Genomic DNA, 26,390 nt, shown 5'->3' on the forward strand with positions numbered 1-26,390 from the left:
ATACTTGCACCTGATGACTGAGCCCTACCCCTTCCTGGTTTCTTCCCCGGGCCAGTGAGGCAGACAGGAGGTCACTCACTGCAGTGTGGTTCGCGTAACGAGATCAGAGGGGGCAGGGGAACATTCTGTGGTTTCTGATACACACAGCGTGGAACCATGAGTAGCCATCAGCAGGACCCGTGTGTGCTGATGTGGAAAGGCCCCCGCAGGTAAGGGGCCCAGCTGCACAAGCAATACCAATACCTACAAGATGAGGCTGTTGATGTAAATAATACGAATACTAATGACGACAATAACCCCACCTGCAAACAGTGACCCCAACGCCATTCAGTGATGGCATAGCCCACAAACCTGAATGAAGCGTGCCGCTCTGTGAGCACCCTTTTCTGAAGGCGTCACCCCTGCCTCCCGCAGCTCCGTGCCCTCCTTCCAGCAGGTAGACCCCCCCATTGGAGGTCATTGAATGTCATACCAACAGAATCCCACAGAACGGGTTCTTCCACATCTGGCTTCTTCACTGAGCCACGTGGCACAGGAAGACTTTGGTCTGTTTCTTTGCTGTGAAGCGTTCTGCTGTGTTCTTACGCAGCCGTTTGTTTCTCTCTCTTCCGTGCTGGGAGCTCCAGCTCTTCCAGGGCTTGGCCACCGCAACCAAAGTTGCCGCGAACAGTGGCGGGCCTGTCTTCACATGGGCGTGAGCGCAGAAAGTGAAGGTGCCCGATCACCTTCCGCTTCCGTCATTACGGCCAAATGGCCCCCACAGTGATTTTGCCACTTATATTACAGTGTTTAACAGATCAAAATCTGTGTATAAAAGGTCCCGGAGGCCAGAGGGGACCAGAATTGGGGGACTGTAGCGTTCTCTATAATGGTTTCTTTTTTTTAAAAGGAAAACGTAGGAATGCATTTTGGGGTAATTGACAATGAATTTTAAAGCATGTGCCTTTTAAAGCTGTGCCTAGCACCCAGCTCAGCCCTGAGCTTGCCTTCTCTGTGGTCAGGTACGGCCAGATGACAGCAGGCAGCTACTGCTACATCGGTCCCCAAGGCATCGTCCATGGCACAGTGGTGAGAAACAGGGGCCACGCCTGGCTGCCGGGGGTGGGAGGCGGACGTGCCGGAGTAGAGAGTGAACTCCTCCTCTTCTCCCTGCAGCTCACCGTGTTGAATGCCGGGCGATGGTACCTGGGGGTCAAGGACCTGGCTGGGAAGGTCTTTGTCACCTCTGGGCTGGGCGGAATGAGTGGCGCTCAGGCCAAAGCTGCGGTCATCGTGGGGTGCATCGGCGTGATAGCAGAGGTGAGCCCAGCAGGCACTCTGCCCACCTGTGTCCTCCCTCAGTCTAGAGCCGCCCCCACTCACAGCCCTCTCTTCTCCTGCACCCCCCCCCCCACCAGCCCTCCAAGCCTCCCAGGGTGGGTTCCCATGGCAGCCTATGCCTCCTGCCTTCAAAGTGCCCATCTTCCCCCATGGTCAATGCCTGCTGATCCCGCCCACCCCCGGGAAACTGACCTTCTGTGGGCACCGCTCCCCTTATCCCTGGAGATGAACATGGCCTCCCCCAGCTCTGACAGGTCACAGTCAGGTGAGGGCGACAGACATCAGTAGAGGTGTGTGCACACAGCCTTTGGCCAGTGGTTCTTACAACTTTCTTCGGTAGAGCCAAGGAGAGGAAGGGAGCCAGGGAGAGGAGGCGAGGGGCTTTAAGACAAACCTTGGTTGGTCGGGGGTACCTTTCTCATGGGAGATATATTTCCTGCTTCCAAGGGGACAGAGGAGGGCCTGAGTGTCCTTGTACACGGGGTCCCTTAAGCAACTTTTATTTAAAATAATCAATATGCCAAGGTGGCACATTTCCGGGGGGGGGGGGTGCCCTTGGCCCCTATATAGAAAATAAGTTACAGCAACTAATGTTAGCTCATCCCCTGGAATCTGCAGAAAAATAGCCTATGTTTTTAAAAAGCTTTGACTTCCCCTCGTCTCATCCTCAACCCTCATCCTCACCTACTTCCCCCTGTATCTTCAAAACATGTTTGTCACAGGGGCGCCTGGGTGGCTCAGTCGGTTAACCATCTGACCCTTGGTTTCGGCTCAGGTCATGATCTCACACTTCATGAGTTTGAGCCCCACATCGGGTTCTGTGCTGACCACAGGGAGCCTGCTTGGGATTCTCTCTCTCTCTTTCCCTCTCTCTGTCCTTCCTGCACGCACACTCTCTCTCTCAAAATAAATAAATAAACTTAAAAACAATATGGGGCACCTGGGTGGCTCAGTCGGTTAAGTGTCCAACTGGCTCAGGTCATGATCTTACAGTTTGTGGATTTGAGCCCCATATCACTGACAGCTTAGAGCCTGGAGCCTGCTTTTGGATTCTGTGTTTCCCTCTCTCTCTCTGCCCCTCCCCTGCTTGTGCTCTGTCTCTCTCTCTCAAAAATAAATAAAAACATTAAAAAATTGTTTTAAATACAGCATGTATTTTTTAAAAGTGTTTGCCACAGAGAGAGCAGTACATATTTGTAATAAAATTCCCAAATGGCAAATAAACCATCCTAAAAAGAGAGAGGCACCCACCTTTGTGATTTATACTCAGTTGGTACTAAGCCTGCGTCATACACTCTTATATTTCTTAGGAGCCCACCTGGGTGCCAATAGTAAAATCAAACTACAGCCGCTTGCACAAATAAGGTTTTGTTTCTCTCACGCAGCCCGCAGTGCTGGCATTGTTTCAGCGGCTCCGCGATGTCAGGGCCAACATCGCTAGATTCTCTTGGGTTTCCCTCATGCGTTCAAAATGGCTGCCCCCACCCCAGCCATCGCATCTACATTGAAGGCAGAAAGGAGGAAGGGGAAGGTGCCACCTGTGACTGACTCGATTTTAGCAGGAAGATGATACCTCAGAAACTCGTTCTTTTACCTCACTGGTCAGTTTTGGATCGAATGGAAGTTCTTCCCTAAAAGGGAGGCTGGAGACAGTGGAAAGAGTAGCTGTAGTTAGCTTGGAGTGGGGTCACAGTGTCGCCCTGAAAATCCAGGTTCTGTTGACAAGGAATGCAGGAGGGGGGAGTAACTACGGGAAAAACAGCTCGTGGCACCTGTGCTGCCATGGGCGATCTACGCGGGGGATGGCCTCCTCCTGGTGGAGCCTGACATGCCCAGTGACTGACTGGGTGGCCCTGTGTCTCGTGGTCCCAGGTGGATAAAGCCGCCCTGATGAAACGCCACCAGCAAGGATGGCTGATGGAAGTGACCGACAGCTTGGACCACTGCATTGAAAGACTCAGGTACGGCGCCTGACCTGGGCCTGGGGAGGCCACAAGAAGGGGTCCGGAGGCTGGGCTGCTGTACGTGGGCCTGTTAAATGCCTGATACTCAGCCACAGGCTGAGCGAAGGCTGTGCCTTGTATTTCTCACTGTTGTGGCCTGAGTGCCCAGCCCGGAGCCTGGCACGTATTAAGTGCTCGCCTCATCTGTTGGGGGGAAATGAAACTTTGAAAGACGGAACCGTTCCTCGGTGTGACTCCACCAGGTTCGGGGTAAGCCAATCTCCCTCCCCACTTGTGGTCTGGTTGCTTGAGGGGGGTGTCGGCAACACTGCCCTCCGGTTTGATGGCTAAACTGCGGGAACGGGGGAAGGACTGCCCTGGCGGCTGCTGATCTGATGCCGTTTTTGAAGCTTGCTCTCCGACACACTTTGGAGAGCTGAGCTCTGTGCAGGGAGGACGCACCACACAGCGGCTCTCCAGCCCCGCCACGATCAGTCGCCCAGGGGGCTTCAAAGGGGGCTTGGAGGAAAATGTCCAAGTACAAACCAAACTGAGAAATACTCCCATTACTAGGATCGGATACTGCTTGACACTGATCTCTTGAAAATGCTAGTTTGGCCCCATGGCAACCGCTGTGTAAAACTCTCAGATGAGCTTCCATTAAATATAGGAGACATTCCAGACTGCTGGTGGGACACAGATGGGTTTGGCCTGATCTGCCTCCTATGCCTGTGAATGCTGCTTAGCATCCCAGACGCACGCACACGCTGGCACACATGTGCATGCACTCATCCACGTGCACACTCACACACTCACCACAAAATCAGTTCCCGTCAGTTCAGCAAAGTGCCCTAAGCAGCCTGTCTGGTCATACTTCCGGGGAAGACACAGACGGGCGCAGAGGGAGCTTCTAGGGGTTCTCCAGTCCCCGTGCTGGTCCTGCGGCCGCCATTCAGTCCTTCCTTCTCCACTCGCCACTTGCTTAGAGGCCTCCTCGCAGCACTGGGCCTGTAGGCCCTCTTCTTGCTTTGATTTCCTCGCGCTCAGCAGAGAGGAGCGCGTTGGCTCCACTGGCATCTCTCTGCCAAGCACGGTGTTCCGTCGAACGGTGCCTTCGAGTGGGCGCCACACTGCCCCACGTGTTGCTGCTTTCCGACACCTCTGCCACCCGTGGGGCTTCATGTGTGAAAACCTTCTGCTCCTCCAAATAGGCTTTCGTGGGGGTTCTTGTTTTTTAATTTTGTCCGTTTATATTTTCTAAACAGTGTTTGGAATCATCTTTAGTGCAATTTTAGGATCACCTTGCACGAGTTCTAGAACAATCCCAATCAGAGCCCTAACGGCAAGGGTCCTGATTCTGTGAATTGCCTCGAGTTGGCTCATCACTGCTGTCATCTCGGTTCTCAGTTTTCCCTGATGGAGCATTCACGTCTCTGTTTCCCTTACGGTTATGGGTCCTCAGTGGACACCCTTCGGAGGTCCCTGTGCCTCAGGCCCTATGCTGGCACACAGTGCCTTCGGTGACCTTCTGCATTCTCGCCAGCTTGGTACTGGTGAGGCAGGTGCAATGGACCATCTGCTCTGCTCTTGTCCCCTTCTAGGGAAGCAAGGAAAAGGAAGGAGGTGCTCAGCCTTGGTTACCATGGCAATGTAGTAGATCTTTGGTAAGTGGGGGATGGGATTTGGCAGCCTTGGGGACCCTGGGTGAACTTCCCCCTCCAGACAAGGTACTGATGGTGGCCAGGCTCCCCAGACACGAAGCTTCCAATGTGCTCTGCCTGTGTCTCTGCTCCCAGCTTCCGAGGCCCAGATCCTGGCCTGAGCTCATGGCAGGCCGCCTTCCAGCAGATGTTCTTTCAAGAGAGAAGGGCAATCCCCTGCTGGCTGGGCCTCGAACTCAGGCCCCAGACGGTGCCTTCCCCTGCCCCAGGCATTGATCGCCTCATGTCTTTCCCAGGGAGCGGCTGGTCCACGAATTGGACACGACGGGGGAGCTCTTGGTGGACCTGGGGTCAGACCAGACGTCCTGCCACAACCCGTTCAATGGCGGTTACTACCCTGTGCAGCTGGGCTTTGCAGAGGCGCAGAGCCTCATGGCCTCCGACCCGGCTGCATTTAAGAGCCTGGTCCAGGAAAGGTGATGAGTTCCCAGGGCCCAGGAGGCACACACAGCCAGCAGGAGCTTTTAGACTGGGGACTCTGGCCTCTGCCTGGTCCCCCAGGGGCCAGCTGTGCAGCCTTAGGCAAGACCTTGAATCTGTCTGAACTGTCTCCTCATCTGTCAGATGGGATGGAAGTAAGCAGAGCTGGCTGAGCTCCACGGGATGGGGCCGGGGGTGACAGCGGTGAGGCACAGAGGGCCTGCTTTCAGGGCCTTGCTGGTGGGTAGGGCTGATCACTAACTGCTGGCCTGTTGCAGCCTAAGGAGGCAAGTCTCAGCCATCAACCGACTGGCCAAAGAGAACTTCTTCTTTTGGGACTATGGCAATGCCTTCCTGTTGGAGGCCCAGAGAGCAGGTGAGAGAAAAAGAAGGTCACATGAGGGGCCCCCAGCCTCCCAAGCTTGGAGGGGCCAAGATTTTGGCCCTTGGGAATACTCCCTTCTCACCAGCCAGGAGTAGCCTGGCAGGTGCCCTGGAGAGGTGGGGGCCACGGCCTGCAGGTTTCACTGTGCCCCTGCCTGGACCTTCTGGAAGCTGGTCTTGCCAGGTCCTTGGCTTCTCTGGGCTTCAGTTTATCCATGTGCCTTAAGAACACAAAGTACCAGGACGTCTGGGTGGCCCAGTTGGTTAAGCATCCGACTTCGACTCACATCATGATCTCACAGCCCATGAGTTCGAGCCCCGCGTTGGGCTCTGTGCTGACAGCTCGGAGCCTGGAGCCTGCTTCGGATTCTGTGTCTCCCTCTCTCTGCCCCTCCCCTGCTCATGCCCTGTCTCTCTGTCTCTTGATAATAAATAAATGTAAAAAAAAAAAAAAAAAAGAGAGAGAGAGAGAGACAGTGGAAAGTCACCCCCCCACCCCCAGCCCTTTTTCTGGTGCCAGCTCCCCTCCTGGAGTTCAAAGGTTCTGGCGTGTCATGTCGGGAATGTGGGCACAAACATGTGTATGCCCCTACCCGGCCCCACACCAATGGCAGCACTTGCTGTCTCCCTTCTTCGTCATAAAATGAGACCCAAGGAGGCTTCCCTATCAAAACTTTGTTTAACTCACCATCTGGGTAGTGGTATAAGTCCTCACCTCGGGGCGGGGCCCGCCAGCCCTCAGACCCTCCAAGTGATTCTGGGTGGGTTCTGTGCCCGCAGGAGCTGACGTGGAGAAGAAAGGCGCCAACAAGACAGAATTCCGCTACCCCTCGTACGTCCAGCACATCATGGGGTGAGTGATGGGGTCACCTGCGGCATCTGGGTCCTAGACATTCAGGTTGGAAAAGTCCCCAAGTAGGGAGAAGGAGGAGGTAACCAGAGAGAGATCGGGCTGACGGTGGAGGCCACCAGGCCACATGAAGGAATTTGGGCTTAAGCAACACAGGGACAGGGATGGGAAGCTTGCCAGCCCATTTGTGCACAAGATGGGACCAGAGAGGAAGGGAGAGGAGGAAGGCCATGGTCTCCTTCTTGGATTCATCGTGGGTGAGGAGGCAGAGACCCAGGGGGCTGCACTGCCAGGCTGCAGCAGGGGGCAGCGGGGTGGGGGTGGGGGGCCTGTCCAGAGAGGACGGTGGGCCCAGGGGGCTGGGTGAGTGCAGGAGCCAGGCGGGGCCCAGGCCTCTCCATCCCTCTGCCTGGAGGCCACCTAGGAAGGTCAGTTCACCCAAGGCAAACCTGGCCAAGTCCCCACAGTTAAACTCTTTTTCCCAACTACTTGCTTTTAGTTCACTGATTTTCAGGTTGTCTTTGTAGAGTAGTTGCACTAGAAAGGAATTTCTGCCTGTGTCCCGGCTTCTGCAGCAAGAGATGGTGCCGGTCTAAGAGGAGGGACAGAGACCCGGGGTGGGGGTGGGGGGCACTGAGGGGAGAAGGTGGGGTTGAGCAGGGGAGGGGACCTGGGGGGCTGGCCTCTGAAACTTGCTGTGCAGTTAGCGGCTTAGGGGCATCCAGCAACAGTTCTGGATGCTGAAGCCCTGACTTCACTCCACGGGCCCACATACCACGTCCCCAACACACCCCTCTCAGTTCTGGAGCACTGTAGATAGACCCCCCCCTCCTTGGTCCATGGAGGGTGCAGCCAGGCTGCATTTTGTCCTCGCAGAGACATATTCTCCCAGGGATTCGGGCCTTTCCGCTGGGTATGCACGTCAGGGGACCCCCAGGACCTGGCGGTCACGGATCAGCTGGCCACGTCTGTGCTGGAGGAAGCAATTGCTGACGGAGGTGAGGCTGCAGGATGGGACACGTTCACAGGCAGGTGGCCCACCACAGGCTCCAGGGTAGCCCACCCCCTTGACGCAGCCCCCCCTTCCCTGCTCGTGCTCGGCCTGGCCCCCGGGGCACGAGAGCACGTGGACTTGGGGTTTGTGCCTGTCAGCGGTGCTTCTGATTCTTCGTAGCTGTCCTCTGTGCCCACTCTGCTCTCCCCATGTCCGTGGGTCTGTGGTCTCTGCGACAGAGAGCTTGCACTGCCTTCCCACGTGGATGGTGGTGGTCGTCCCCGTGTCCCTGCCCCCGCCCCTGGTTTAACCACAGTCGTTTCCTGTGTAGTGCATGTGACGTTGCTTCTCACGTGGAGAAGAGAAGGCAGGGGTTTTATGAAGCTTCCTCAGCTGTCAGGACTCCTACCCGCACTTCTCTGCAGCTTTTCTGCAGGTCCGGGCCACCTTCTCTCTGGTTTGCTGCGTAGGTCCTTCAACCTTTGGCTGCTTGTTTTTGATCCCCAGGGCCATTCGCCCCTGCTGCCCACATCCAGGCTGGGCGGGCTGGGACGGGACCAGGATACAGGGTGCAGGGCTGGAGAACAAGGGGAGGGTGGGAGGAACTGGGCAGGCGGAGGCCTCCTGGGAAGGAAGGGATCCTCTCTTAGAAACCTGTCCTCCGGGAAGAAGCCCTGAGCTGCGGCATCTGCAGATGGCCCCTGCGTAAATACTCTCAGAGTGGCTGATTCCCATCAAAGCTCCATGCACAGCAGTGGCAGCGTTTGCAGCAGGCAGGCAAGAACGTGAACAGGGAAGGGGTAGAGACCAAGAGAGAGACAGACAGATCCGAAGCAGGCTCCAGGCTCTGAGCTGTCAGCACAGAGCCTGACGTGGGGCTCATACTCACGAACCGTGAGATCATGACCTGAGCTGAAGTCAGTCACCCAACCGACTGAGCCACCCAGGTGCCCCAAGCGTCTGATTCTTGGTTTCTGCTCATGTCATGATCCCAGGGTCATGGGGTCCGGCCCCGCGTTAGGCTCTGGGCTGAGCGTGAAGCCTGCTTAAGGTTCTCTCTCTCTCTCCTGGGACGCCAGAGTGGCTCAGTTGGTTAAGCGACCACCTCTTGATTTCGGCTCAGGTCACGACCTCACAGTTTGTGAGTTCAAGCCCCGTATTGGGCCGCACGCTGACAGCTCGGAGCCCACGTGGGATCCTCTCCCTCTCTCTCTGCCCCTTCCCCACTCGCGCGTGCATTCTCTCTCTTTCACAATAAGTAAATAAACAAAAAAGAGTCTCTCTCCTTCCCTCTGCCCCTCCCCTGCTTATGTGTGCATGTGCACGCACTGTCTCTGAAAAAGTGTAAGTTTATTTAATTGAAATTTTAATGGTATCTGTGTCAACCACTGGGTCACACCATCCCTGAGGATTTAACCGTCTGCTCTCATGAGCTAGTGGAAGCAGGTTCCTGAGCAACACAGCTACCACCCCGACTCTGCATGCCCCCCACACTTTAGCTGACCGGCCTGCTTTCCTGGGATAGGAACTCAACTTCTTCCTACCTCTACGCCTTTGCCTTTGCTGTTCCCTCTGCCTCAAATACTGTTCCCTCAGCCTTTTGTGTGGTGGGGTTCCTTCTTAGCATTTCGATTGCAGCTTGACAGCTACCTCCACAGAGAGGCCTGGGGCCCCCCTGACCCGTCACCCTAGTGACCACTTCACCATATTTCTTTCCTCCATGGCCCACAGCCTCCTCTGTTCCGCCTGGCCCAGTGTCTGGCATACAGTGAGGACTCATAGATGTTTGTTGAGGGAATGGATGGATGGTGATGAGCGGCTGCCGGAGGGAGGGCCTGTGCCCGAGCCCCACGGGACGGGGGCTCCTGGTGCCTGCGACACCACTCTTTCTCCCTGCAGTGAACCCGGCTGTGAAGCTGCAGTATGTGGACAACATCCGCTGGATCCGGGAGGCCGCCAGGCACCGGCTGGTGAGGGCTCCGCCTGGCGGGAGGCAGGGGTGGGCCACTGGACTGCCCTGCCCGAGGCGGGGTACTGCTGGCCATGCCCGGGCTGGCAGACATGAGCCCCGGGACGGTGCCAAACACACCCCGGGGGGACTCCCTAGGTGGCAGCCTCCTTGGCCTCAGAGGAGGCAGCAGCAGCCACCTCACCCGGCGGGCTGTGGGACCTTAAAAGGGTGGCCTGGGGCCCGGGGGCAGTGACCAGGGCCGGTCGGGTCGTTGCTCACCCAGCTGATTTGCAAACCGCTCTCTCAGGTCGGGCCTCCTGGCTTCTCAGCTGTGTGACCTGGGACGAGTGGCTCAGCCTCTCTGAGCCTACTGTCGCGGCTGGGCTGGGCAGTGGAGCCGCTGCTGACGGTCTGCACATGGGGGCTGTGGTGGTGCACGTGCTTGGCACACGCCCTCTGGTGGCAGTCTGCAGGAGGCACTCCCGGCCCGGGCTGGGCAGAGGGTGTATGCGCGCGCTCCCGGGCATGTGAACGTGACTCAAGGTGATGCCCAGTGGGGACTGCTTTATACTGATGGGTCATAGACGTGTCTCTGAGGAGCTGAGTTGTGAGTTCAGCTCTAAATGCTGGGGGACTAGGGGGCGGGGGAGCAGCCATATGACAGTGGGGGGAGGCAGAGGACCAGCCAATGCACAGGCCCTGAGGCAGCAGTGGCCTTGGTGTACGGAAGACGAGCAAGAAACGAGCCTTTGACTCACGTGGCTTTGTCCACAGACCCCGATAGCCAGACGCAGCTGCCGCGTCCGCACTGGCGTGTCCTTGCCCTGGGGGTCCCAGGGCCAGAAGGGGGACTCCCTTGAGCACCGCCCCCATGTTTTGGGCTTCTGTGGCCCAACACCCCCCACCCAAAGCGCCACCTCCTCCTTGCCCAGTGGCTTGCACACGTGTTTCAGCCACAGAGACCCCCGTGCCAACAGCGGTCTCTGTGACCACGCAGAGTCTGAGACACCCACCGGACGGCTGTTGAACTCGAGGGTTGGGGCCTCGGGGAGGATGGGGCGGGAGTGGAATTGTGCAGGGCCAGTCCAGAGGCGGGCCTGGAGAAGAGGAGGACCCCAGCCTTGAGGGAGGGGCACCGACAGAGTGGGAAGGGGCTGGCGGGAGGTTGGGAGGTCAGGGGCATGGGGAGTGGCCCTCTGGAGGCCGCTACAAGGGCCGTGAATAACCGGGACTGTCTCTTCTGTGTTTGAGTTGGAGTTTTCGGAGGTTGTGTTCTCCCTACTTAGTTCACGTTGCTCTTTGTCTCATGAACGATGATGATTGCAGAAGGCCATCCTTTTTAAACATTTTAATTGAGTTTCGCGTAAGGTTCACTCTTGACGGAGCTGGCAGTCCTATGTCGGTTTGTCTCCAATTTCCTTTTTCTGGATCCAAGCCATCCGAAAATCTCTGCAGTGCTGGTTTATACTATAGTCTTTCCCACAAGGCTTTGAGGCAGCCGGCGTGAGGGCAGTATGGCCTTGGATAGCAAGTCACGAGGAAGGAAGGGCCACGTTTGCTGGCGGGGCCGTCCAGACGGAGCGTTGGCTTCAGGCTCGCGGTCAGGGGTGGCATAGCTCCATCACTGGCTCCAGAACCTTCCAACCCATTCCAGGACGCGTGGCCAGGCTGGAAGGGAAACACCTGGAGAATCCAGGGCTTCTCAGCCTCAGAACTGATGTTTGGGGCCAAATCATTTTTTTCAATTGTGGCAGACTACACTTTGACATAAAATGCCCCCTATGCTTTAGCTGACTGGCCTGTTTTGCTGGGATAGGCCCAGCTTCTTTCTACCTCTGGGCCTTTGCACTTGCTGTTCCCTCTGCCTAGAATACTGTTCCCTCAGACTTTTGTGTGGCTAGTTCCATGTGGTTACCGTATTAACCATTTCGAAGGTACAACTCGGTGGCTTCAAGTACACTTCCATTGAGTGTAACCATCACCACCATCTCTCTCCAGACCTTTTCCATCTCCCCAAACTGAAACTCTGTCCCCATCAAATAAAAAGGCTCCCCCAACACCCTCCCCCAGCCCCTGACCCCCACCTACTTCTGTCTCTGTGTGTTTGGCCACTCTATGGGCCTCGCATAAGTGGGATCCTACAGTATTTGTCCTTTCGTGACCGGCCTCTTTCGCTGAACGTGATGTCCTCAGGGTTCATCCATGTTGTAGCCTGTGTCAGAGTTTCCTTCCTTTTCAAGGCTGGATGATATTCCATCGTCTGCATAGAATGTATACACCTTGCTTGTCCCTTCGTCCGTCAGTGGGCACCTGGATTACTTCCACATTGTAGCTATTGTGAGTGCTGTGAACTTGGGGGTGCAAATATCTGCTTTTGTGCCTGGGGACTTGGATACTCTGTCATGGGGGGGGCCGTCTCAGGATGCTTAGCAGGACCCCTGCCCGTGCCGACAGCACTCAACCGTGTCTCCAGTCATTCCCTAATGTCATCCTGGTTGAGGACCACTGTGCCAGTGACTCCTTTTTACTTGCTGAAGTTTCCGTTTCATGGGAGTAAACTGTCTTACCCTCCAGAGGTGCGGCATCCTGATGGATGAGTCCGCGGGCTCTCAGCCATGTCACCGACTGCCCGGGGCGGTTGTGGGAGGGTTCTTGGCCCTTGTGCCCCAGTTTTCTCATCTGAAACATGGAGCCTAGGGTGAGAACAATAGCAACTTCCTCATTAACTCACCGATGAGTGACTGTGTGCAAAGTGCTTGTAGTTGTGCCAGGCACAGGCCACAATTGCATTGGGTGGTGGTATTATTGTCATTGGAAGGACTCAAGCAAGGGTATGTTCATAAGAGGTAGCATCCCTGAGATGGGCAGGTCAGGGTCTCAGAGCCCACTCCTGGGGTTGATCCTCGAGGCAGTGGATCACGGAGGGACAGCTGGGGTCCCAGACTGCACGTGGACAGGCAGGGGTTTGGTGTGACTGCCCGGTGGGCTGGACATGAGGGTCTACCTTGTACCACACACCTCGGGGTCCTCCGTGACCTCCCTAGAGGGGACCATCTGGCTGCTGGTGGGACCTGTCACCCACATCTATCCCCTGCATATCCCTAGGTCCCTGAGGTGCCTCTTCCCTCCCTTTTCTCTGCAGGTGGTGGGCTCCCAGGCGAGGATCCTGTACTCAGACCAGAAAGGCCGTGTGGCCATCGCTGTGGCCTTCAACCAAGCCATCGCCCGTGGGAAGATCAAGGTGACACATTCTGTGCTGCAGGCAGGAAGCTTCCCTTGGGCTCCTGCCCTTGGGTGCTGGCACTGCCCTGAGGCCCTCAGCTCTGTGTTTATGTCAGGTGGGAGGCAGATAACTGGGGACCTGAAGTGATGAGGCCTGTCCTGCAACCCAGCCTCTGACATGTTCCCTGCTGTGTGACCTTGGCGGGTCAGATGCCCTCTCTGAGCCACAGGTGCCATCTTCTGTGAGGGGAGAATTGTGTCAATCTCAAGGCCTGGGTGGGAAGATTAAGAGAGTCACTTTCCATGCAAGCACTTCCCACATCTTCCTTGAATTCTCCTTTTATAAACCATGACAAATTTCCCTGGTGTTCCCTCATTTTCCTCCCCGTCAGCCAGCCTACCCTGGGGGACATGGAGCTCTGGGCACACTCCTCTGGGGGGCTCATTTTCTAAGCGCGTGCCGCAGGGTTCTTGCTGGCATCCCTGTGTTTGGGAGTGCCAGTGCTAATGATCAGATGTGAAAGGGAAATCAAGTTGGATGAATGTGAAGGCTGTCCCGGTGGGTGGCTCCGGTGGCAGCAAGGACAGCTCCCAGACCATCTCGGGAACACTGCCACAGCGCCACCGCTCAGCGTGCTTACAGAGATGAGGACAGCTGTGGCAGCTGCCCCAGGAGGGCTCCACAGGAACACTCACATCCAGGCTGCAGTCGGCTGGTCGGCCTAGAGAGCCAGGTCTTAATCGTTCATTCATTCCACATGCTCGATTGAGGGCCTCCTCTACCCCAGGCTTATTCTAAAGCACTGGGGACCACGTGGCAGAGAACAAAGTAGACAGGGTCCTGGCCTCCTCCACTCACTGGGGAAGGGAAACTGACAATGCAGGATAAAAGCATAAATTCAGAGGGAACTTCAGATGGTGATGAACATGAGAAGAAAATGAATGGGGGTGACGGGGTGGGGGTGATGGGTTATGAGTGATGGGGTGGGGGGGAGCGGTGACTCTAGATGGGATGGGGGTGACGGGGTGTGTGTGTGTGATGCCTCTAGATGGGGTAGGGGTTACGGAGTAGGGAGAGTGGTGACTCTACATGAGGTAGGGGTGAGGGGGTCGGGGGCAGTGGTCTGTCTGATGGGTGGTCAGAACAGGCCTTCTGAGTTGCTGATGTAGAACTGAAACCTGAATATCTGGGAGGTGCTAGAATACCGGGGGGTTGGCAGTTCAGGGCACATACAAAGAGGCGACAGCAAGCCTGGCTGGTTCAAGGGAAGAAGAGGGCCTCTTAATTCAGAGAAATGGGAGCTCCCCTTTTAGCAAGGTACATCTGAAACATCTATGCTTTTCCTCTTCTTCTTTTTTTTAACTTATTTTAAACTTAAATTTTAGTTAACATACAGTGCAATATTGATTGCAGGAGTAGAATTCAGTAGTTCATCACTTACATACAACATGCAGTGCTCAACACAAATGCCGTCCTTAGTACCCATCACCCATCTAGCCCATCCCCCACCCACCTCCCTCCATCAACCCTCAGTTTGTTGTCTGTCATTAAGAGTCTCTTATGGTTTGTTTCCCTCTCTTCTTCCCCCCCCCCCCCCGCTTTCCCATATATTCATCTTTGTTTCTTAAATTCCACCTATGAATGAAATCATATGATATTTGTCTCTCGCGGAATGACTTTTTAAAAAAATTTTTTTAATGTTTATTTTTGAGAGAGACAGAGATAGACAGTATGTGAGCAGGGGAGGGACAGAGAGAGGGAGACACAGAATCTGAAGCAGGCTCCAGGCTCTGAGTTGTCAGCACAGAGCCTGATGCAGGGCTGGAATTCACGAGCTGTGAGATCATGACCTGAGCCAAAGTTGGTTGCCCAATCAACTGAGCCACCCAGGAGCCCCTGACTGACTTATTTCTCTTAGCATAATACATTCCAGCTCCATCCTCCTCATTTCAAATGGCAAGATTTCATTCTTTTTGATGGCTAAGCAATATTCCTTTATATGTATGTACCACATCATTCATCAGTTGATGGACTTTAGGCTCTCTGTAGTTTGGCTATTGTTGATAATGCTGCTATGAACATCAGGGTCTATGGACCTCTTTGAATCTGTATTTTTGTATCTTTTGGGTGAATGCCTACTAGTGCAATTGCTGGGTTGTAGGGTAGTTCTATTTTTGATTTTTTGAAGAACCTCCATAGTGTCACCAGACTGGCTGCACTAGTTTGCGTTCCCACCAACAGTGCAAGAGGGCTCCCCTTTCTTCACATCCTTGCCAACATCTGTTGTTTCCTGAGTTGTTAATTTTAGCCATTCTGACAGGTGTGAGGTGGTATCTCATCATGGATTTTATTTGTATTTCCCTGATGATGAGTGATGTTGAGCATCTTTTCATGTGTCTGTTAGCCATCTGGATGTCTCAAAGAAGTGACCAGGAAATCTGAACGTTAGGTAGGAGACAGACAATGCCTCCTATGCTTCCTCTTCTTGAAGAAGGTCTATTTCCAGGGGAAGGGATCTAAAGGGTGTCTGGTGTGGCCTGACCTTTGACTTCTGCCCTCTGCCAGGCAGCTGTGGTAAACACTGTCAGCTGATACCTCATATCTTTCCCTGTTGCAGGCACCAGTGGTCCTGAGCCGAGACCACCATGACGTGAGTGGCACAGACAGTCCCTTTAGGGAGACCTCCAATATTTACGATGGTTCTGCCTTCTGTGCAGGTGAGGAAGACAAAAAAATTTTTTTAAATTTTTTAATGTTGGATTTGACTTTGTTTAGAAATCAATTGATTCATTCAGCGAGTTATAATGTTGGAAAAAATGTTCTGGTATCTGAGAGAATTGGCATAGGGTCACCCAGCCCAGCACAGTGAGGTTTCTGGGACCTGGGACTTTTCATTTTTAAATTGGGCAAGTGCCAGGCAAAACGGAACAGTTGGATGCCTTAGACTTGGGTGTGCACCTGACCCTGTCACTTGCTGGGCAAACTTCAGTAAGACTTAAAGTCTCTGAACCTCAATATTCTCATCTGTAAAATGGAAATAACAATTGTGCCTACTTCAGAGGGTTGTTGTGAAGAAGGAAATGAATTAATACTTGTGCAGCATTAAGTAGGTGTCCCACAGCCAGTGTTCACTGGTTATCTGCTGCAGCTGCTGTTACCATTCTGCTTCTGTACCCACTACAATTATAATCATCACAGAGGCTGGTGGGTTCTAGGCCTGGTATAGCTTGCTCATTCCCAGCACTGGAGTGCTCCCTCCATTATGGATGGGATCCCAAGGAAAGGAGGTGGACATTCAGGAACCCAATCTGTAACACTTTTTTCAAGGAATTGATACGTTTCATATAAGTTATCAAATTTGTAGGTATAGAATTGTATTCCTTTACTTATCTTTTTAATGTCTGTGGGGTCAGTTGTGATGTCTCCTCTGTCATTCCGGATGTTGGTGATCTGTGTTTTCTTTCTTCTTGATCAGTCTGTTAAGATATTTATCAACTTTATTGATCTTCTCAATAAAAAGCTTTAAGTTTCATTCATTTTTTTCTATTGCTTTTCTTTCTTTCTTTCTTTCTTTCTTTCTTTCTTTCTTTCTTTCTTTCTTTCTTTCTTCTTTCTTTTTTTCTTTCATGTTTATTTTTGAGAGACAGAGGAACAGAGCACAAGCAGGGAAGGGGCAGAGAGAGAGGGAGACACAGAATCTGAAGCAGGCTCCAGGCTCTGACAGAATCTGAAGCAGGCTCCAGACTCTGAGCTATCAGCACAGAGCCTGACATGGAGCTCAAACCCACAGACTGCAGGATCATGACCTGAGCCGAAGTTGGATGCTCAACCGATTGAGCTACCCAGGCACCCATTTCTATCGTTTTTCTGCTTCCAAATTCATTAATTAATTCCCAATTCATTAATTTCTGTGCTAATGTTTATTTATTATTTATTTTGAGAGAGAGTGCAAGCGGGGGAAGAGGGAGAGAGAGAAACCCAAGCAGACTCCACACTCAGTGTGGAGCCCGATGCAGGGCTCTATCTCATGACCTGATCTCCCAACAGTGTGATCATGACCTGAGCCAAAATCAGGAGTTCAATGCTCAACTGACTGAACCACCCAGGCACTCCTGATTTCTGCTCCAATCTTTAGCGTGTCCTTCTTTCTGCTTGCTTTGGATTTAACTCACTCTTCATTCCCTAGCTTCATAAGGCAGATGAGGAGGTTACTGATTTGAAACCTTTTTTCTTTTCGAATTCTAGTAGTTAATGCTGTAAATGGCCCTCTAAACAGTGCTTTCACTGCATCCTACAAATTTTTAAATATTTTCACTTTCACTCAGTTCATAATATTTGTTAATTTCCTATAAGACTTCCTCTTGGATCCAAACTAGAAGTATGCTTTTAAGTTCCCAAGTTTTAGGAGATTTTTCAGATACCTTTCTGTTACTGACGTCTTTTTTTTTTTTTTAAGTTTATTTAATTTATTTTTGAGAGAGAACGTGCACATACAGAATAGGGGTAGAGAGAGAGAGAGAGGGAGAGAGAGAATCCCAAGCAGGCTCTGTGCTCTCAGCATGGAGCCCAATGCAGGGCTCAGTCTTATGAACCACTATGAGATCACGACCCGAGCTGAAGTCAAGAGTCAGACGCTTAACCCACTGAGCCACCCAGGTGCCCCTGTTACTAGTTTAATTCCATTATGGTCTGAGAACTTAGTTTGTATTCATTCTGTTCTTTTAAATGTGTTAAGTGTTGTTTTGTGGCCCGGAACATGGTCTATTTTGGTGCACTTGAGAAGAACATGTGTTCTGCTGTTATTTGGTGGGTTCTACAGATGCCAGCTAGGTTCAGTGGTTGCTAATGCCATTCTGGTCATCTGGATCCTTACTGATATTCTTCCTAATTTTTCTGTAAATCACTGAGAAGGGAGCAGTGAGTTTGTGGATTTATCTACTTCTCCTTTCAGGTCTTACCCATTTTTGCTTCAAGTATTGTAAACCTATGTTGTTAGGTGCACACTCATTTCAGCTTATGATGTCTTCCTGGAGAACAGACTCTTTATCATCATGTAATGTTCCTCTGTGTCTCTAATAATAGTCTTTGCTCTGAAATTCTCTGATATTAATATCGTTGATGTTAGTATCTTATGGCCACGGTAACAAAGTACCACAAACTTTAATGGCTTAAAACAACACAGATGTGTTCTCTCACGGTGCTGAAGGTCGGAAGTCTGAAATCAGATTCAGTGGGCTAGAGCCAAGACGTGGCAGGGTCATGACATCCCAGGAGGCCCTGGGGGAGAATGTTTCCCGGGCCGTTACCAGTTTCTAGAGCTGCATTTCTCACATCTCACAGCCTGGCACAAGGAGAAGAGCATTCTCGGGGTCCTCCCTTATCTTCTCTGTGAGCGCCCAGTCAGCATTTTTGGAGGAAGGGCCTGCTAGGACACACACACCCCCTTATGTCTGTGTCCCAGGGGCCTCAAGGTTTGGGGCAAGCTCATGCTTGTCATTTAGCAGTTTGTTAGACACACATGTAAAGTGACCAGTCTGGGTGCTGTTTCTCTGTGCAAGGGCCTGTCTCAGATTGTAATGAGCTAGCTGCCCTGGTACCTCAGTTCTCTGATGCGGTCAAAGACAGTCATTAATTTATAGTTTCTCCCCTACCCTTATTTTTCTGTTGTTGTTTTAAGGACGGAAGTGACTCTCTTTGGCTCTCTGTGTGCCTGAGCTAAAATCAGTACCACCACGCCTTTAATCCTTGTGTTCTTTCTGCTTCTGGGGCACTTTATATGGCATTTAGTGCTAGAACGCATAACTATCCAGAAGGCTAACAGTGGGTACTTGGGCACTTGTTAATACTCCAGCTTTGCTCGGCTCTGCAAACATAAATTATTGCTGTTTCTACAGTCTGTCTCTAGTTCCCTTTCCCTGTCTGTCCTTCAGGCCCTACTCAGCCCGTTGTCTCCCTGGGCGGAGCCTGGCCTGGCCTGGCCTTCCCCCGGCCCACCTCATTCAGGGAATGATGGGTGGCGGCCTCTGTTTCCACAGACATGGCTGTGCAGAACTTCGTGGGAGATGCCTTTCGAGGTGCCACCTGGGTCGCTCTTCATAATGGCGGGGGTGTCGGCTGGTAAGGTTCTTGGAGAACTGGGTGCTGTGGGTGCCGGCTGGTGTAGAGGTCTTGAGAATTCCCTCGAGGGTCCTGGGCCCTGCCTCCCCTGAGCTCTCTCTGCTAACGGTTTGGCTGTGAGGTGTTCTTCACATGAGCTGGAAATCAGAGGGCGTGCCCCAGCCACTCTACCTTTTGGGGTCTCGCCTGTCACACGGGACACAAAGGCCGTAGGAACCACACCTGCCCCTTTCATGTCAGTTTTCCCTTCGCTTTCACAGTTTTTCTCAGGAATGTTCCGCGCTATCTGGTCCCGGGCCTCCTCCACTGACATTCTCAGGGCAGCTGGGCTGGGAGGCTGAAGACCTGGGTTCTGAGCTCTCCTGGGTCCCCAGCTCATGGCTCTGCCCTGCCAGGCCTGTTTGCAGTCTGACTGGGGTCCATGGGAGGGTCCTATAATGGCTGACAGTTGTAGCTCCGTCATGAGTAGGTATGCTCTAATTCTGCACCCCCAACTCCAACATGTGGGGTTTTTCCCACACTACCAGGCAATTCTCCAACACCCACAATTCAACTCAGTTCTGACATTATCTACTCAGAGATAGCAGCAGACCCCACAGGTTAGGGCTCAGTCCCACAAGACTGCCAAGTGCAGGTCTAGGTTGTTGCCTGTGTTTCTGACCGACTGGCCACCAAGCTGAGGTTCCCACAATAGCCTCCCTGGATTCCACTAATTTGCTAGAGCAGCTCACAGAACTCAGGAAACCGGTATACTCACTAGATTATCTATGTATTACAAAGGATATCAAAGGGTGCAAATCAAGAGCCATAGGGAGAGGTCCCGAATAAAGGAGTGTCTGTTCTTGCGGAATTTGGGGCCTGATATGGTGGCACGTGGAAGTCTGGTTCCCCAACCTAGAACCTCTCCAAACCCATCCTTTCAGGTATTAATGGAGGCTTCATTATTTAGGCATGATTGACAAGATCATTGATCCCTGATGAGCATTCAAATTCCAGCCCCTCTCCCTTCACTGGAGGTCTGGGGATATGGGACTGAAAGTTCTGATTCCCCTAAAGATATGGTTGGATCCCCCTGGAAACTAGCACTTCCCCCCCCCCCCCATCCTTAGAGGTGGTCCAAAAGTCACCTCATTAACATAGCAAAAGACACGTTTACTGCTCTGTTTCTTACAAAATTCCAAGTGTTTTTAGGAACTTTGTGCCAGAAATGGAGCGAAGACCAAATAAATGTATATTTCTTATTATGAATCACAATATCACAAGGAATAGTCATTCACAAAGAATAATGAATAACTAAAATTTATTACACATGGATGATGTGGCAAGCATTTGCTAAATAAACTCTTTGAATCTAGTCTCTTACCTAATCTTAGAAGGAAAATACATTTTACAGATGAGGAAACTGAGGCACCAGGAGGTTAATGAGCTGGACCTGTCCCAGCTCACCTGGCCTCACCTGGCTGGGTCTGGGATATCAGGCCAAGTTGGATTCCTGGCTCCCCGGGGCAGCAGGGGGCGCTGCTGCTTCGGAGAGGACTGCTCCCGGGAGGGCAATCTCTGAACTGATCTCTGAGCCCGTGCTGTCCGGATTAAGCTTGGCCTTGCCCTCCCGAGCCAAGTCCTTCAGCACTGGAGCTTCCCAGAGCATTCCGGTGGGCTGGCTTCGAGGCCAGAATTCCGAGCTGGAACCGTCAGGTGGCTCTAATTAATGGAAAATGTGACCGGAGTACGTGTTCTTTCCGATACACAAGCTAGAGAAAATCAGGACGAAGAGTGCCTGGTTGTGGGGTGCCTGGCGTCTTGGCACTGGGTTTGCTGACTCGGTGCTGGAGGTGAAGAGAATGAAGTTGAGTAATGTGCCCAAGGCCACAGAGCTGGGGGTGGAGCCAGGATCGAACCCAGATCTTTCACCTCCCAGAATCCACCTGCTGTTTGCCAACTGAACCACAGAGGGCAAGAAGGGGCGGAGCAGAGCTGGCCGGAGAAAGCATCCATGACTTGAGGGCCTCAGGGCAGGACCCCCTGCGTGGGGAGCTCCCAAGAGAGGAAAGGCTCCCTGCCAATTCCCAAGTTGCTCCCACCCTCTGGCTGTGCCCCCAGGCTGTGCAGAGAGGGCTGCAGGCTAGCCAGAGGCCAGCATCAACACCCCCCCCCCCCCCCCCCCCCCCCCCCGCCCATCCTGGCAGTCCTCGAGGGCTCTTTTGGGAAGGTGCCTCAGATTCACTTTGGACTCTCATCATACTCACACACGCACATAATTTAATCTGTCGGATACTCCTTCAAGGCTTACTGCAAAAATCAGCAGGGAAAAAAATTTGAACCTCAACCTTTCCTGGTCCAGGAGGAAATCACTTCCAACTTGTCAGCTAATTTTTTTCTTTTTCTACACAAATCCATTTTTAAGTGATAAGCCCCCCCCCCCCCCGCCGCCTCCCCCCATTTCTTTATTTGCTTTCAGTTTTTATGTTGTCTATTTGCTCCCTGCTTTGGATCTCTTACGTTTCCAAGACAAGCCTCATCCACATCAGCTGTGTGTCGTCTTTCTCTCCCTCTGTCTCCTCAGAGCCCCTCTTTCTGGTTGCTTGTTTGGAGTCTGTCCTTGTGCTGTTTGTGCAGTGGTCCTTGCTGTCTGCTTGTGTTCAGAGATGGCGCCCGTGGCCGGGTGTGCTCATGGACCTTTGGACCATGGGCTGCAGAGCAGAAGAGGTCAGTGCTCAGTCTCTGGTTTTAGACTGGTTGGTCTGCTCAGTAAACACAGCTCTTGTCACCTGTCCTTGTAGGGAGGGTGCGGCCAGTTCTGGGAGCTGAGCTGAAGGGACAGGGCTTCGAGGTTGGGTGTTGAGACTTCTCAATCCGTGTTTTCATGTCACCCTCAGATGTACCTTGTGATCTCACAGCAAGATTCAGCCCTGAGGGTCCACGTCTTTGAGGAGTAAACACATACCTTTGACCCACTATCTTTATCCTAATACCAACACTTTTCCTCACTAAACAATGTCTTAGAGCACATCTCATACTTAAACGTCCACTGGACAGATGTACTTCTGATTGTCCAAAGACTTCTCTGGTCGAAGGACACACTGAGGTCCTCGCTTGGTGACTCTGGCTGGCACCGGCTTTCCCCTGTTACCCAACATCAGCAGGTGAATGACGATGACCTTGAATCTGCGCAGGAGCTGGTGGGAGATGTGCAGGGAGCCCGCCAGCAGGCACGGGGCTGTCCAGCTGCAGGGACACAGGCTGAGGGCAGGGCAGGGGCGGCTGCCCGCTGGTGGGGGTGCTTGGCTCCCACTCCTGGGGAGGGGAGCACGGCTGGCTCCTGGGGTAGAGGGCATCTCGCCTTCTTGGTGGGAACTGGCAGCGATTGTCCGGAGAGCCCAAACTGGGCAGAGAAGCAGGTAAGGCCTGAAGGATCTGAGACTAGAGAAGCTAGATGCACCTTTTGGGTGCAGGAAGGAGCAAGAGCGAATTGGCTGGAAGTGGAGACTGAAAGGCTGGATGCCGTGGTCCCAGGGGTTCGTGTTTGGCAGTAAAGTCCTGGCAAGTGCTGACGAGATGGAGTGTAACTGTGTGTGTAACTGATGGGGGAATGCGGGGTGTAGTGATGTTCACTGAGCGGGAGTGGCAGTCAGGTCCGGCACAGGCCACAGCCCTTGATAATGACACCGAGGGTGAAGATGAAGATCCATCCAGGGTGCCAGGAAGGAGAGGGTGCTCACAGCCGATGGCACAAAACCTCAGGGCAAGCATGCGGAAAGTCGGATAGCATTAACGTACTTCAATAAGAGGCACGTGTCACTGGGAAGACACGATAATGAGCACATGAACGTATCAGATCTGTGACAGGAGGGGGTCCAAACAGTGCTCAGAGAAATCTGTTCGTTGGAAAACAAGATATATGGGAAATAAAGGAACTCAGCCTTCAGATCAAGTTATCAGGACCCCAAAATACACTGTAAGCAAGCAGAAAGAAGAGGCAAGAAAAATAAAGAGCATAGAGGGAAATCGGGAAGAATGACAGTTGAATTGAGCAACACAAGAGACCCTCAAGGAAGCGTGTCTTTATAAGATACATTTAGAACCACAGAGGAAGAGGTCACCTCCAGGAGGTGACACAGGAGAGGATCCTGAAGGGGGGTGTGGGGGATGGGTAAAGCCCAGAGGTGCAGGTGGGCAGCACAGAGCCCAGCGACCCCAGCGTCCCCTAGGCTGTGGACAGGGCGTGGGCTCCAGGCTGCAGGTGCTTGACACACTACCTCTGTGAGCCGAGGCTTCCAAAGTGTCCCCAAACGTGCGTGTTCTTCTGTTGGCTCCAAGCAGGGGCAGGCCTGGAGAGTGACCTGGAAACCCCTTTGCCTCTTGCAGGGGTGAAGTGATCAATGGAGGATTTGGCCTCGTGCTGGATGGGACCCAGGAGGCTGAGCAGAAGGCCAGGATGATGCTCAGCTGGGACGTGTCCAATGGGGTAAGTCACACCCCAGGCCTTTCCGCTGGCCTTGTCTCCAATGGGGGGCTCTGCCTCCCCAGACTGCAGACCTGAGAGAGAGTTCTGCTCCCTTCCTCCCCAGAAAACAGTCACACCACACCTGCACATTAGTGTCTCTCCTCTCCAGCGACCGGGGTCCCTCTGTGTATCCTTCTGGGCTGTTTCCGAGTCTCCTTTGTGTCTCCCTGCCTCTGGCCTTACTCCTCCAGTCCAGCTTCAGCATCTGTGTGCACAAGGAGTCCCGGCCCTTCCCTCCCAGTGAGAGCACCCCCAACTTCTGGGGCTGAGGGCCTCCTTTTAAAGCATTTTCTTTCCACATCTCTGAAGGCAGAGATCACCTGCTATCACCTGTGTGCGGAGATGCAGTCTTCTCTGTGTGTGCATGTGTGTGTGACCCTGCGGGGACTCCCTCCCTCTCTGTGACCACATCACAGGTGGCGAGAAGGGGTGATGGGCCCAAATGGGAGGTCAGGCGATGATGGGGAGGGGTGCTGAGTGAGTGGGTGGATGTCGGGTGAGAGAGTGAGCATAAGAGTGGGGGGGGGGGATCCCTGGAGGGGCTGACTCCTAGGGAGCTCCCAGAGGAGGCGGCGGACTTCTCCTGAGGGCCGTGAGGCAGTGAGGGGAGGGATGGAGGAGGTGAGGGGGGCATGAAGATGGGGGGTGGCAAATATGACAGCAGGGAGGCGGGGGGAGCCCTGAGGACTGAGGGGGGAGAGAAGGAAGAAGACTGGAGAGAGACTTTAAGGCAGAGCTGAGATGCATGCAGATTCTCTGAAGATGGGGTGGAGGGAGGAGGGTGTGGAGGGTGATTCCCCGATACCTGGCCTGCTGCCCCTGCGTGAAGGCGAGCTCTTTTTTGGACATGGAGTAGGCTGGGTCGAAGGATGGCCAGTTTCAGATCGGAGAGGCAGCTAAGTGAGTCATCCAGCCAAGAGAGAAGGTGGCTGAGCCAGAGGTACAGATAGGGCAGGTGCATCACACATAGCACAGAGGGTCCCTCAAATGGGAGACGGTCAGGATCTGCAGCCCGCCCTCGGTGTGTCCGGAATGCCTTGCCGGGGACCCGGTGCTGGCACCAGCAGCCGTCCCATCTGTCCCCACCCTGCAGGTGGCTCGGCGCTGCTGGTCTGGGAACCAAAAGGCCTACGAGATCATCTGCCAGACGATGCAGGACAACAAGGGCTTGGTGGTGACACTCCCACAGGAGGTGGCAGATGAGCGCATGCTCCAGCAGGCCCTGCAGCTGTGAGGGGAGCCCAGGAGCCGGCTGCGGTCCCCTCGCCCACTTAGTCCCTGTCCTCACCCTCACAGCCACACTGCACCTTTCAGCACACCCCTTTGTCTCCTGGGGTAGGAATTTCACACACAAGCCCTCATCTGGGGATGTGCCACTACCACCCCCATTTTACGGATGAGCCAGCCAAGCCAGGAGAGATGGGGCCATTTGTCCCTGACTGCTGGGAACCCTGGGCAGGGGGCAACCACCCTTGTCCAGGGCTAAATCCCCTAGCCTGCCACAGAGGAGCCTGGACTCCAGGAGCTTTTGGAGGGCGTGCATGCCATGGATACTGGGCACCAACAAGTCCCTTCAAAGCCCCTGCCGGTCCTTCTCCTGACAAGGGGGCAGCATTTCCTTTGTCCTGTTTTACGAATCATGCTGCCTCCTGTCCATCCATCCACACAGCTGTCCTTCCATCTGCTGGCCCGTCCGGGTGTCTGTGATGTACATTCTTCACCTCAGTGCCCCCAGCTGTGGGACCCAAGGAGCACGGCCAGGCCTGGGGCTTGGAGGGTCCGGGAAGGAAAACAGGGAAATAAAGGATTAACTAGAAGCCGTGTAAGGTGTCATGGGCAAGGAGGACACGGGCTAGTGGGATAGGGGCAGGCAAGACTTGGCCCTAAAAGGTAAGTGGTACTTTGTGGGGGGAAAAAAGGAGAGAGGAGGGTGTTTCTGATGTCTCACACAGCGTGGGGCACAGGAAAATGCAGCACAGTCACTCCTGAGGGGAGTTGGTGGCTCCAGAGAGCCACGTTTGGGGCCATGTGTCCTGCAGGAGCCCTATTGGGCCTGAAGCTGTGTTCTTACACACCCCCCACCCCCCGCTCAGATCTCTGATCTCAGTAATGGCTGGGTCCATAACCCAGGCTCAGAGGCAGAGTGCCCAGGCAAAGGGGATTATGTGGCCATGCTTTTCCAGGCCTTCCTTTTGAAGTAGGCTCTGCTCTTTTTAAGGTTTCCCCTACTTTTAGGACCCCCCTCCCCTTGCCTCCTTGACTCCGGTTGTCTGATGTCCGCATCCTCTGGGGTGCCGCAGGCTGTGGGTGTGAGTGGCTTTCCCCATGATCCCTTAGCCCCTTGAGCTGAGACCAAGAGGAAGACACAAGGTAGTACTGGGTTGGGGGTAGGAGAGAGGGAGGAGAAAGACCCCCAAAGAGAGCACTGCCCTCTGATGCCACTGAGAGCATGCTGGGGGGAGGATACTTTCTTATTTGGTTCACACAATGGGACCCAGGCCAAACCCTTTGCCTTACTCAGAACAAGCCCCTCTGGGGAGAGGACTCTGGCTCCTCCCTCCAATGCAGGGCAGACCATGGCATCAACCTCTTGTGGGACCGGGTCTGGGAGATGGGGTTGGGGGGGGGGGTACTGCTTCCCTGCCTTACAACCAGTAGGTTGTAGATGTCCCCTTCCCTTTTTGTTTAATCGAAGGAGAGTTGACACACAATCTGTGTGTGTGTGTGTGTGTGTGTGTGTGTGTGTTATTTTTGGGAGAGAGAGCACGAGCAGGAGAGGGTCAGAGAGAGAGGGAGACACAGAATCCGAAGCAGGCTCCAGGCTCTTAGTGGTCAGCACAGAGCCCGACGCGGGGCTCAAACTCACAGACCGTGAGATCGTGACCTGAGCCGAAGTCGGGCGCTTAACCGACTGAGCCAGCCAGGCGTCCCTTAGTTGACACACAATCTTACATTAGTTTCAG

The 26,390-nt window shown here is 53.6% G+C and overlaps 1 protein-coding gene across 1 annotated transcript in view; it reads left to right on the plus strand.

Annotated features, from left to right (window-relative positions):
* UROC1 (urocanate hydratase 1) overlaps positions 1-25,244 on the plus strand; it is a 40,976-nt gene extending 15,732 nt beyond the window's left edge. The window contains exons 7-20 of the mRNA XM_053897499.1: positions 1,002-1,068; positions 1,156-1,299; positions 3,193-3,281; positions 4,865-4,927; positions 5,221-5,400; positions 5,683-5,780; positions 6,569-6,641; positions 7,515-7,636; positions 9,532-9,602; positions 12,726-12,824; positions 15,424-15,523; positions 18,842-18,923; positions 23,289-23,388; positions 24,521-25,244. Of these exons, the coding sequence (XP_053753474.1) occupies positions 1,002-1,068; positions 1,156-1,299; positions 3,193-3,281; positions 4,865-4,927; positions 5,221-5,400; positions 5,683-5,780; positions 6,569-6,641; positions 7,515-7,636; positions 9,532-9,602; positions 12,726-12,824; positions 15,424-15,523; positions 18,842-18,923; positions 23,289-23,388; positions 24,521-24,661 (1,429 nt within the window). The 3' untranslated portion in view covers positions 24,662-25,244. The remainder of the gene's footprint in view (positions 1-1,001; positions 1,069-1,155; positions 1,300-3,192; positions 3,282-4,864; positions 4,928-5,220; positions 5,401-5,682; positions 5,781-6,568; positions 6,642-7,514; positions 7,637-9,531; positions 9,603-12,725; positions 12,825-15,423; positions 15,524-18,841; positions 18,924-23,288; positions 23,389-24,520) is intronic.
* The last annotated feature ends 1,146 nt before the right edge of the window (positions 25,245-26,390 follow it).

The sequence above is a fragment of the Panthera pardus genome, unplaced genomic scaffold, assembly GCF_024362965.1.
Source record: "Panthera pardus isolate Hobbes unplaced genomic scaffold, ASM2436296v1 HiC_scaffold_8, whole genome shotgun sequence".
Classification (NCBI taxonomy): Eukaryota; Metazoa; Chordata; class Mammalia; order Carnivora; family Felidae; genus Panthera; species Panthera pardus.